Source organism: Orbicella faveolata, unplaced genomic scaffold (assembly GCF_042242905.1).
Source record: "Orbicella faveolata isolate gen_17 unplaced genomic scaffold, um_ofav_v1 contig_26, whole genome shotgun sequence".
NCBI classification, from domain to species: domain Eukaryota; kingdom Metazoa; phylum Cnidaria; class Anthozoa; order Scleractinia; family Merulinidae; genus Orbicella; species Orbicella faveolata.
In genome coordinates, this window is record NW_028301554.1 from 4,310,380 (window position 1) to 4,323,602 (window position 13,223).

General features: G+C 40.6%; 1 protein-coding gene across 2 annotated transcripts in view; it reads left to right on the forward strand.

Annotated features, from left to right (window-relative positions):
* The window catches only part of LOC110050516 (leucine-rich repeat serine/threonine-protein kinase 1-like), a 32,040-nt gene that overhangs the window by 12,955 nt on the left and 5,862 nt on the right, over nucleotides 1-13,223 (forward strand). For both annotated transcript variants that reach the window (XM_020756441.2, XM_020756440.2), the window contains exons 13-23: nucleotides 330-553; nucleotides 1,262-1,411; nucleotides 2,789-3,040; nucleotides 4,235-4,373; nucleotides 6,205-6,637; nucleotides 6,760-6,961; nucleotides 7,346-7,570; nucleotides 8,955-9,179; nucleotides 10,593-10,765; nucleotides 11,312-11,475; nucleotides 11,901-12,109. In XM_020756441.2, coding sequence (XP_020612100.2) covers nucleotides 330-553; nucleotides 1,262-1,411; nucleotides 2,789-3,040; nucleotides 4,235-4,373; nucleotides 6,205-6,637; nucleotides 6,760-6,961; nucleotides 7,346-7,570; nucleotides 8,955-9,179; nucleotides 10,593-10,765; nucleotides 11,312-11,475; nucleotides 11,901-12,109 — 2,396 coding nt within the window. The remainder of the gene's footprint in view (nucleotides 1-329; nucleotides 554-1,261; nucleotides 1,412-2,788; nucleotides 3,041-4,234; nucleotides 4,374-6,204; nucleotides 6,638-6,759; nucleotides 6,962-7,345; nucleotides 7,571-8,954; nucleotides 9,180-10,592; nucleotides 10,766-11,311; nucleotides 11,476-11,900; nucleotides 12,110-13,223) is intronic.

The window sequence follows — 13,223 nt, forward strand, 5'->3', positions numbered from 1 at the left end:
AATTCAACAAAAAAGCTCGTTTCCTTCTTATACACCACCAAGTCGCCAGAAAAAAGAACAAGTTTTCTAGAACTCTTTTTCCACAATAACGGCTCTACCAGAGACGTCACACTCAAAATCATTCGCTTCAAAATTGACTGTGGTACTTCAATCTCCATGCTCTCTCCCCAAAGGACCGTATTTTTAAACCTAAGAATCCAGTAAATTGAATCTACCCTTAAATTGCATCTTTATCTACCCTGCGACTAGTTGATTTCTCCTACGCCGTTTCTCTCACGTTCGACGTAGAAGAACCCTTGCTTTACCTAATACCCTACCATCTTCTCTAGCTACCAGGTTTCTTCATGAGAACGGCATCCTACTTCACTACAATGACCAGCTTCGTGGTTTAAACCATCTTTATTTCATCGATCCAACCTGGGTTTGTGATCTTATCGCTACTCTGGTCACAATTCGAGAGAGAAACCCTTTTATTGTGAACGGCGTTATGAAGAAAAAAGACTTGGAACTGGTGTTGAGAGACCCCAAGTTTCCCAAGGATTTTATCCCACAGGTAGGTCAAGCTTTAATATTTTCGTGTTTTCTCTCGATCGTTATCTTATTAGAAGCGTTAATCATTAAAATTCGCGGAAGAGGTTCTATAGTCTTAAACAAATATCTCGACGTATTTTGATGTGTACAGAAGTGTCTTCAGTATGTCTTTTATTTTTTTATTTATTTACTTTTTTTTATTTTTTATTTTTTATTTTTTTCGCGAGTGTGTATGTGGTCCTGAAACTTAATTGTGAAAAATTACTTTAGCTTCCCTGCTAGTATTCAAGCACGGCGAGCCATTGAAATCTGATAACAGCGTTACACTTTCCTTTCGAGAAACTGTTACAAATCTGCTAGACAGACAAACTGACGACAGAAGAACAGACTGACTGACGGACGAAGAGTAAGATAGTCGAACGGACGGACGGACTGACTGACTGACTGACTGACTGACTGACTGACTGACTGACAGACTGACTGACTGGCTACTGACTTCCTGACTAAGTGGCTGACTGTCTGACCGACAGACGGACAGAGTAACAGAGTGTCTCATTGACTGACTGACTGACTGACTGACTGACTGACTGACGGACGGACGGACTGACTGACTGACTGACTGACTGACAGACCGACTCACTGACTGACTGACTGACTGACTGACTAATTTAGTTATAAATTGATTGATTGATTAATTACCGGTAATTGATTGACTGTGTTAATGTTTCAGTATCTGCAGCTAATGGAGCGTTTCGAGATCGCTCTCTCCTTGAACGACGAACAGCTCTTAGTTCCATCCATGTTACCAAAAGAGAAACCTGGAATGCAACTTCATCAGCTTCAAAAGTTAATCGCCAAGAAAAGGAAGTCTGTCGATAAGGTATATTTAGAAGTCAAAATATTAACCAGTTAGGGCATGGTATATCGCGTGAAAAAAGCATGATTGATAGAAACAACTTTAAAGAAGAATATTTTTGTCAGTTTTTATGATTCATTTTTTTATTTCTTAATAAATGTTCATTTTACAGTTGGACTGGCCCGCGGATAGCTATGCTAGTCTAGGCGGGCCAGTCTATCAATAGTTACAAATGCTTTTCTTGTTTAATTATTATTATTATTATTATTATTATTATTATTATTATTATTATTATTATTATTTCACTATCACTATAACTATTACTATTGCTATTGCTATTGCTATTACTATTATTATTATTATAAAAAGAATAAAGAATAATAAAAAGGATAATAAAAGAATAAAAGGATTTAACTGGAGATGTCAAGGACAGCGTTCACTCTGCAAATGTCCTTTAGTCAGATAGAGCCGGCCGTTTGTTTCTAGTCATATTTCTGTCTGAAACGCGGCGCCTTGCGCCTATATTCATTACTGGGTCAAGTCCCTGTCAAGACAGATCTGTCACACCGTTATACTTAACCGATTTGTACAATTTTTAAAGAGGACTTCAAATTTCGAAGAAAGAGTGCAATAAGTCTTTTGGCTTGTCCCCAGAGCGCACGCGTATAGAGTCGGCGGTGACTAAATGTGCGACGTTCTGCTCAAAATCAAAAGGAGGAACCAAACAACTGCTGTATTTTTCTCTAATTAATCTGCAAAGTTGTAATCGAACAGTGTAATCGGACAGTTGGCTGTAATCGGACACCTGTAATCGGACAGTTACATGAGCCAATCATTTTAAGTCCTCTCCTCTAAATCCACCAATCACGACATTGATTACAATCACTATAGTAACCAATTCAAGGGACTGACTTTGTAAAATTGTGCAGGTTTAGTCTCCAGTGACTGTTTTGAAAGAAACTTAACAGCCAATTTGCAAGCTGTTCTCCATATTTTTAATTATGATATTTAAAAATGACTATTAAAAGCTCTTTCAAATGAAACTTTTACTTTTGTGGGAAATTGTAATGGTTATGATTAATTGGTAACAGGACATCGTGTCGTCCAATTCAGTCTGTAATCATTCTCGTGATTAACAAATCGGACTCCCACTTCGCGATTGTCCGATTTTTTTAATCACTCGTATGATTACAGACCGAAGTGGACTCCATACAGTCCTATTACCATTGTTAATTGCAGGCATGCGTTCGATTTCAATAATGGTCTCTGAACATTTCTTGAGGGCTAACCGAAAGCATTCTGACCTCTGGCAAAAAGACTTGGGTAATTTTGTATAGCAATTGTTCACAGATACTATCAAAATGAAGGTCTTACGTACTACTTTTGGCTTCTTACAATCAGGTTAAGTTATCCAGCAGTCGGGGTAGTTCATACGATAGTAGAAGCGTCAGCACAGTGCGCAGAAACTACCAGATGGCCTACACACCCAGCGGGTTCTGGAGCCGACTCATTACCAGGCTCATGGTGTCGGTTCAACGATGGCGCGCCATTGAGCAGATCAAGGAAGAGAGCTATTCGTTGGTTTATTGGCGCGAGGGGATTGGGGTCGTGTACGAAGGTGGGCATTTCCTGGTGGAATCTTACAAGGAGTTGGTAAGTTGTTTGACGAAGTTGCGTTACTCGTGTTGCGTTACGCTGTTTGGCGAGCACGCACATATAGAGAAGTTGAAGTTCTGCACCCGGGGTGAGGGACTCCCATGGTAAAAGGTCTAGGATGCTCGTCAGAAAATTTGAATTAAACCCCTAATGTTGGCCAATTTGGGCGTGGTTCAAGCTTTATTTGACCCCAACAAGATCCCACTTAAAACAGAACAGGCTTCAGCTGTTCAGGAAAGCGAGCCCGCGCTAGAAGACCGGACTCGAGAGACAGGCGGAAATCGAGCCTAAAAGCGGAAATGAGAGCGTTTCTTTTATTATTATTTCTTCTAGTACACCCTAAAAGATACTTTGACAGCTAAAAATAGTGGTGTTCCGTCATTAATACCCTAAGTGAGACCAGAATCCCTGATTTATACCCCTAAGCGAGACGAGGAGCATCCCCGACCTATGGGTGTACCCCTAAGGGAGTATGTGAGTACCCCTAAGGTTTCTGGGTGAGGTTTCTAGGTCAAAATTCGAACTGTCAGCTTAAAATATTGCGCGTATTTTAACTGATAGCCAAGATCTCATACCTAGATCTCATAGTCATTAGCTGAGAAATGGGTTGAAATTTTTACTGAGCTGTGAAATTGCCAAAAATGTAAGTGATACATATGTAACTGAAATCGATCGTGAAAATTCTGCGCGAAGTTCAAGCGTTACATACTTAAGTTGATCAAACTGTTACGTTTGTGACAGTATGAGTTTGGGTGGGTGAGTGCTCCTTTTTATGGGCTTTCTAGGTATGTGCGGTCCTAAAGGGGGTTGTTTTCAGCCGTTTTGGTCTGAAATAGAGTATGGTTTGTGTGCAAAATGGGGTTGACATGCCCACTCAATTCTTGCGGTTCCTGACATTTGTACATTTACCGTTTTCTTTTGATTTTTGGCCTCTCAGCCTTTCTCAAACCTAGTGAAGGCATGTAAACATTTTCTTTACATTGGTCAGGACTATCAGGTCGGTCAGAAATAGGGTAGGGAAAATCGCAGTTTTGGTTTGAAATAGGTTAAGGGTTTCTGCAAGCCGGCCGCATACCTCTACCCCTGTTTCTGGGAGTACACCCCCCCCCCCCATCTCATTTCTCTAGATGTTTTATTCAAAATGTTCAGAATGTCAATAATCCAATCTAACTAAACATCTTTCCTTCCCAGATCCCTGTCAACCAAGGGAAGGTTGCCTTTCAAGAAATCAACGGCGTTGCCATCAGTGTCTGGTCAGACCAACGCGACTTCTCTTCTCTTGGTTTCATTGTCGACCAAGTTGACGCTCTCATCTCCGAATGGTATCCAGGTAAATATGAAAAATTAGTAACTGGAATTGCTTGACTTATCGTCTTATGTGCGGCAAGAACTAAATTCGCTCTCAATGTTCGCCCATTCCAGTTGTAATATGAAGAGATTGCATACCTAAAGTCTTAGAGCTGAGTAGACAAATGCCAAGCTTTAAATAGCCTATGAGCAGACTTCTCTAGTCGAGGATGAAGCAAAGAGAAAGAAAGAAAGAAGAAAGAGGATAGAAGAGAAAGGAGGAGAGGGGGAGGAGGGGAGGGGGAGGAGGAGAGGGGGAGGAGGGGAGGGGGAGGAGGGGAGAGATTACGCCGCCCCATCTCTCCACCCAATCCCCTTGGCCACTTTACTCTCAGCCGGTACCTTCTCGGCGCTTTCTTCCGCGGTCAGACCCTTCCAGCCGGAGCTTGTTCACAGGCTAAGCTTTGAAGCAGTGACCAGTCGCTCACTCTACTGTGAGATATTATCCATGAAAAACATGAAAATCCATCAAATAAATCAAAGGTATTATAGTTTTTACCGGTCTCTGTCTTCAGCGAGACTGTAGCGGAAGAACGAATGTCAGACAATAAACACTGTGAGAATGGCAGTGTTTAAAGGAGCTCAGTCACGATGTTTTGTCTTTCTTTGCCCACGTACAAAATCTCCTTTAAATGGAAGGAAACTTGAAAATAATAGTTTACTAAGAGAGAAAAACATCAAAGAGATAATAATAAACCATAAAGAAACAAGGATGGTCAAGGATGGCGAAGATTAACACGGATTGCAAACGACGAATTTGAAAAATTTAGGCTAAACTTTTCAAAATGTGTAAACCGTGACTAAGCTCCTTAAATCGAGACTCGTTGGCCTTGATGAACACCTCTTTTGAATTTCGTGGAGCAGTATTCTCCGAGATTTTTGGAAAATAGGATAACCTCGTGATGTATGCCCATATTTTCGAAAAAAAACTGAAAAAGGAATTTCCGTTCTTTTTGATCTTGTTCCCTGAATTTCCGAAATTCTCGATTGAATGGTTTGTGTTTCGGAAATTTGAGAAATTCTAGAATTTTTCGCAAACTTTCCAAGAAAATGTCTGAACAATATTTCTCAGTATCGGAAGTCCTGGAATGTTTTGTTGAATGAAAAGCGTCCCGGAATATACTCACAGTTTGGTTGCGTATTGAGTTCTTCTACATGTATTTTGGACTGAGTAGTTGATTGATTTCACGAAGAATCAATAGAGGATATTACACGGTGGCGAGAAGATATGAATTTTATATTCGAGTGGCAAGAACATTATCTTACAAGTGAGCGCAGTGGCCGAGTGAGATATTGTTCTTGCCACGAGAACATAAAATTCATATCTTCGAGCTAACGTGTAATGTTCTTTTTATTATATAGACATACTGATGACGGCGGTTTTGACGATTATACGAAGATTTCCGACCACTTTCCGAAGATTTCCGAAGATTCTCCAAAACTTGCCCGAAGTTCACACGAACGTTGACGAACATTTTCCGAAAATCTCCGAAGATTACCGAAGATTGCCGAAGGCCTTCGAGGAAGACCCGAAGATGTTTCGATGATACACCAACGAATTTAAGTACAATTTAAGAGACAAACTTGATATCATGAAATCATCGATATCTTCACCAGTGAGGATATGGAAAATACGCCACTCGAGTCCCGGATGTGGTTTCGTATGAGTTTTACGAGTGGTGTATTTTCCGGTAAAACACTCGAGTCTACATAATAAATCAAGATTATTGTATGTTGATCAGTACATTCAAGGCATAGGTTTATCTAGAAGCTTCAGCAATCCAGCACATACTGACATACCTGTTTTTCATTAGGTTTGGACGAGATGGACATGTATGGGCTGCCATTAGTTCGCCGTTTTATCCCTTGTCCACTCTGCACAAACATGATGACGCAGCGTCATTCAATGAAGCGATCCGTTTCCATGGAGTTTCCCCCCAATTTCCACGCGGCGCAGCCTCCACGACCGTACAGCTTCACGCTCCCGACATGCGCTGCGACAGCACTGAATTTTGAAACAATTGCCTGTCCCTACCACCCTGATAAAGTTGTGTCGCTGCAGCACCTAATCCCAGACCTCCTGATGGCGGATCTGCCGCGTCATTTATTGGTGGATCCAAGCCAGTTCAAGTTCGAAGCGAGAGAATCTCAGAGAATTGGCGGTGGGGGGTCGGGTGAGGTGTATCATGGGACCTACCGCAACGAGGCTGTAGCTGTTAAAACATTTCATTCTACGACACAGGCTGGGTAATCACCGACACTTTATGTGTACTTTCTTCTTTATACAATACAACGTCTTGCCTCCTTCACAGACTTTCTTTAGTATCGTTACGAACGCACTTAGATCGTAACTTTGCGCTCGTTTCCAGTTCTCTCCTAGATAGCGGACTTGGGAATACTGGGCCGTCATCCGGATCCAGGACTTTAGGCTCTTTGCATTCACGGGCGCATCGAAGTGAGGGCTCGAGCATGCGCAGATCAGAAGTTTTATCCGTGTTCTCTGAGGGTGACATGGAGGAGGAACTGGAGAAGACCAAGGTTGTCAAAGCATTCTGGGACTTGCGTCAAGAGGTATGAACAAGCATACGAAAACGAAATCAGGGGCATTTTTTTTTTTTTTTTTTTTTTTTGCCGTTTCCTGCCTGTCGAAAGCGTCAGTTTTTTACTAGCCATTAAATGAACTAACGTGAAAGAAGATTTTGTTGACTGGAAATGTAAAGTTCATTGTAAATCTAAATTATGCACTCTGGCCAATATGGCCAATGTACTGCGCGAGCTTTTCCAGGCTATTGAAACATGAAGTGACTTGTAGAATTGCTACTAGCCGCTGGATAGGATGCTTGGCAGTCGCGCCGGTATAAAGTGGCTACGTAGCCTTGACCCGAATTTATGGCCCTTCCGTCTTAAATATGGCGTTTTTGATTACTTTGTTTCTTTCTTTGTTTATTTGTTTAGGTTGCTGTCCTATGCCGTTTGAATCACCCTTGTGTAGTTCGGCTTCTTGCTGTCTCCCTCCACCCTCTGTGCTTTGTGTTAGAGCTTGCTCCGTATGGCAGCTTAGCTACAGTTCTTGATGAACTTTCGTCCAAACGCGAAGCTCTAGAAACTGAAGGAGGGGTAGTGTCCAGGGCCAGGGAGGCCATACTTGGCCGTGAGCTGTCGTATAAGATCGCATATCAGGTGAATTTCTAGATATATTTTAACTTTTCAGAAAAGACTTTTGAAGGAGCTTAGTCGCATCATTTTGAGTTCTTTTAGCCACATACAAAATTACCTTTAAATTAAAGGAAACCTGCAAATACTAGTTTACTAAGATAGAATAACACCTAAGAGATAATAATAAATCATAAAGGAACAAGGATGGTTAAGGATGGAGAAGATTAACGCGGATTACAAACGACGAACTTATAAACTTTTCCAGTTACGCAAACCGCGACGTGACTCCTACATGTAGAAGTGGAGCTGTTTACGGGATGCCTATCTGTGGGGTGGGGAACTGTGGGGACAGTCCCCCTGGGATTTAACAGTGTTGTTGAAACAGGGATATTCGGACTGCTTTTTCATGATGAAGAAGTTGATCACTGTACAATGTACGCCACTGGGATAAGGAATTCTTGATTGGAGCTTGCTCGAGTAGAGGGTGTACAGGCAGACTCGAAGTTCAAAAGATTATTTTACTGGTGTACTGCTTGGTGTTAATTTTAAAACAGAGAGAAGACGAATGCTAAGCTCTTAGCCGTTGTGAAAAGCTGTTACGATCTCTTGGGTTTCTTCAGAAGCTAAGGGTGAGACCTAGCGTGCGTGTGTCCGGACAGAAAATAAATATGCTCACAAAACAGTGTAATCCATGTGATGAAAATATGAATAAATTACGTATGAATAAATTATATACGAACAAATGAAGTATGAATAAGCTAGGTATGAATAAATTGCATACAAATATATTAAATATGAATAAATTAATTCTTGATTTATGCTTTGGCGTGCATCATTGAGTTATGGTACACGCGGGAAGACTAGAGAGCAAGAAATAAGCGAAAGAGTGCTCCTAACTGCACAGCTAAAGGCTTCATCAATCGTTTTATAAGATTGACTATGGAACGAAATGCTTCATGGCGAAGCGAAGTTTCCTTTGCTCACACCATGAGAGTACATCATTGGATTTTATACAACAAGTGAGATACTACGCGCATTCTCATTGGTCGATAGGTGTGTTTAGATGCGAGTATGTAAACACGGTTGTGACGTTTTAGGTTTACGCGTGCTTTTTAGAAATATTTCATAAAAGCAATGAAGCACTTTTTCTGTGTTTACTACCCTCATCAAAACACTTGGGGGTTGGGAGAATTTTCCAAAGTTATGCAAACCCTCGACTGCATCCCGGGTTTGCATAACTTCCTCGGATTCTCCCAATCTCGCTCGTGTTCAGATGAGGCTATGTAACCACGGACAAGCACTCTATTGCTTAAATGATGCACGCTTACGTATACAAGTATACTGAGTTTGATAGCACCGCTTTGCAAGCTATGTTATGATAACTTTTGCTTTTTTTTTTTTACCTCAGGTCGCCAGTGCTATTTGGTATCTTCACGACTGTGACATCATCTATCGGGATCTCAAAGGCGACAATGTGTTGGTATGGTCACTAGACGAGTCAAGTCTACTGAACGTAAAACTTTCCGATTACGGTATCTCCTGCTTTGCCACCCCCCAGGGGGTTGCCGGAGAGGAAGGGACGCCCGGCTATCAGGCACCGGAGATTCGCACCGGGGTTGGATATGATGAAAAGGTAATGGAACGGGAGAGTTGCGGGATAAATGATGTCAGGTTATTCAAGCGTTACCGTGATGTACAGCAGCTGTGTGTATTTGCGCAGGCGCGCGAGGGCAACCTGGTGTTTCCTGGGTTTCACTAAAAATAAATGAGTCTTGTTGCTTAAAGTAGTTCGTACAGCCATTTTGAGATCAAATGTGGCCAAACAAAAATGCTAGTCTTCGAGTGTTTTTCAACCCAAACGTGAAGAAATTTTTATTATTACTTCTCTTAATACAGTCAAACCTCAGTTAAGCGGTCACTATTAAGACGTCAGTATTCAAATTCCCGATTTTCGCTTCCCTTATAATATTTACGATATATTTGACCTCCATTAGGCTGTCACCTCTATCAGACGGACGCGATCATCTTGTAAACTTCCCAGTTGGCTAATTTTATTGTAATTCACCTCTGTTAAACGGTCACCTTGCTACATCAGGTGGTCAACCGGAGCACAGTTTTATGGTCACCAGAAACTTACGCTGGCGCTAAACATAAGTCAGTGACATGCTTCTCCAAATTAAGTAAAGTATCCCCAAATCACAGGCGACCATGACTGATATTTTTCACTAATTCATGTTAGACGTTAACCTTACGAACAACATTACTATAAAACCTGTTGGCTAGTGCGTAGACTTCTTAGAAAATGCAACTGCGTATGTTTCGCATCACCGTTGTTACGAACAATAAATGTAGATTACAGGCTTACTTTTGTTTTCTTGTTCAATTTTTGCCCTATATCTCGCTAAATTTTGATCGCCCTTTTTTTAAACGGTCAACTTCTTTTAATCGGTCACCCAGCTATTTCCTGGGGATGACCGTTTAAGAAGAGGTTTGACTGTAGCTGAATTGTTCAAGAGAAAAATGTTTGTTTAGCGGAAGGTGTAGATCTTATCATTGGCAGCTTGTTTTATTAAACAATTAGATTATGAGCTCTAGAATATTCTAATCGTTTTAGTATAAATCTACTTGTCGTTCAAAACTTTATCTAAATACTCTCCACAGGCAACTCGAAAACGCAAAGAAGCGGCCGCCATTTTGTTAACAAGCGCACACTGCTACGCTACTCACCATCTACAGAATAGGTAGTGAGTAGCACAGCCAATAAGAAAACGGCATTCGTGATAGAACGCTAGTAGATTTTTCCTTATTGCTCTTAGTAGGTGATTGTTCTTCGACTTTTTTGAACACGTTTTCCTCGAGGTCAGAATAAAAATGTGATGCGTTAATGATGGCGCATCCGAAATGTATTCGTGTTCGTTCAAGTTGTGTATTTCAAAACTGTTATTTTAGGCCTAATGCCAATTCGACTTCAGTTCTAGCTGGTACAGTTGAAAGAAGCCGTTTGCTTATTCATCTTGCACTAATCAGAGTCTTGCTTTTTGTTCAGGTGGATATTTTCTCCTTTGCAATCTTTGTGTTTGAGCTTTTGTCTGGAAGTCGCCCTTTTCGTGAATACCGCAACATTATTGACATAAAGAAGGCTATTCGACGAGGAGTCCGGCCATCGCTTGAATCTTGTGATCTAGATACACAGATACCACGACTTGAAGGTCTTATGAGGTAAAATTTCTATCCCTTTGAGGTCTCATTAAGCTTTTTATGGAAATAAAATCAGCTTGTATTGGAAGTGAACATTATTACAATATAGATATTGGGGTCAATGTATACAATATGATACAATCAATAAAAATGATACAAATGTCATAAAATACAATTACAAATACAGTTTAAAGCTAAACGACTTCAACTTATGTTCCTTAAGGGAGCCCCTTCCACTCTTTAATTATTTTGACGAAAAACGAGTGAAAACAGTAGTTAGCTGCAGCTTTTGGTTATCTTAACTTAAGCGAATGGTTTGCCCTTGTTTCATTATGAGAAAAAAATTCAAAGATGTCAGCGCAGTGAAATCCGTTTATATTCTAGCAGGAATAGGTAAGACCTCCTTAATTGACTCGGGGTTATTCTAAGCAAGTATTCTCAACCTCTCATCGTATGACGTCCCTGCTAACTTTCCGTGTGAGAGCATACTTCGAGCTCCTCCATAACCCATACAAGTTCCTTCCTAATTTGCATTGGTTTAACAGCTTGGCTTGTCATTCCCTGCAGGTCTTGCTGGCATCAGTTACCGGAGAAACGGCCTCCTGCCAGCGAGATATTGCAGCTGATGGAGGAACCTTCGTTCTTGTGTCAATGTCGACTCGTGCCTTCAACCAGCGAAGGCTTGCTGGAGAAAGTTACAACGATTCATGGCCTATCGCTGGCTGGCACTGGTAATAAAACGAGTTCATGATATTGAGAAGGCGACTAAAAAACGTGTATACTTTTGTACCCTCCCTAGTTCTTAACTCTTTTGTTTGTTCGTTCGTTCGTTTACTCGCTCGCTCGCAATCGCGCGCTCGTTCTCTCAGTCGGTCGCTCATATTGTCTGCACATTATTCCCTCCCACTGCCCTTCCCTCTGTCTACTATGATTTATCTGTCTCTATGTCTATCTCTCTGTCTGTCTGTTCGTCTATCTGTCTATCTGTCTGGTCGTTTGTCTACGTCTGTCTGTACGTCTATCTGTCTGTTTGTCTGTCTGTCTCTTCACCTTCTATTCCTCTCACATTGCTAAATTTCCTTATTTATTCATTCATTTCATGTTGCACTTCTTCGTTATTTCTTGTCGCCATTTTAATTTCTTTCCTCTTTTTCAGGTAATCCTATGGCTTCCCAGGCCAACGACAGTCCCTCGACCGAAACTACATCCGGCTTTGTGTTACTATGGAGTCGAGAACGTGAAAACCGTTACTACAGTATGGTGAACTGCGAAACAGGAGTGTTCTATACGCACGAACAAAAATGTCCCGGTCACAGAGTGCTGTGTATGACCAGGGTGGGCAATCGGACCTGGCTGGGAACGGAGGTAAGGCAAATCCGTAATTTTGAGAAGGTATAGGGGAATTTTTGTTTACAATATTCGCCTCACTGGCATACGCGCTTCAATTTCTGAACGAGCTACAAAAATTAAATTCAACTCTGAATATTGAAGGAGTGTGACATGGTTAACCGTCCCAAGAAGTATTATTGAGTATATTTTGTGCGGGGCTGGTTTTAAATCTCTACGTTGTACAAAGAATGTACAGGCTCAGTTAGCGCTTTTGCCACGCAGAAAAATTGCCGTTTTTGAAAGCTCATATCTCCTACAATATTACACCCAAAGAGCTATTTCTTTTCTATTAGAGCACTTACGCTACTTACAATACTACAGCTAATTCAAATACTCACAATACTTACTAACATACCTTAATAAATAAACCGTATAACTCATTACTTACAATATCGTTACATAGCTTACAATACTAACTTAAACATACTGTACAATACCTTTATGTTAAAATACAATCACAACGGCAATAGAAAGTTACAAAGAAAGCGATACAATAAATAGTTAGAATACAGTTATTGTTTACACAGGACAAATTGTCCCCCATTTTTGGTTAAATTGATCTAAACTTTTGTTCTTCGTGCAGATATATTTTCTCGTTTCAAATTTAATTTTGATGTTTATCTTAAACCCAGCTAAGCTTGGAAGTATTTGAGATCTTCTGTAATCGCATAGATATAGTTTAGCTATCAATAAGAAATAATTCAGTTAGGGGCATTCTGAAGCTATAATGCCTATTAATACATCTTGCAAGCTAAGATGAACAAATTCTTTTGATAAAGAGTAAAAGTGCAATTCAAAATCTTTCCAGAAAAGCTTTGAGTATACGTTAAAAATTTCGCCAATTAGGAAGAACACAAGCTCTTTAAATGTTTTAACTCTGTTCGTATTTATGCAAAGTGGTGCACTAACGAGGAAGCCATGACCTGGCTAATAAAGTCCCCTACATATTCTGCGCTACGAATTGTTCTATCACATGTCTAAAGAAAGGCCTATTCTCTTCACTGTTATCACAACAACTACTGCATTTAATTTTTAACGTATCTAAATCAGCTTAACCTTTACAATCGAAAGATGGAGTAATTAATTCTCC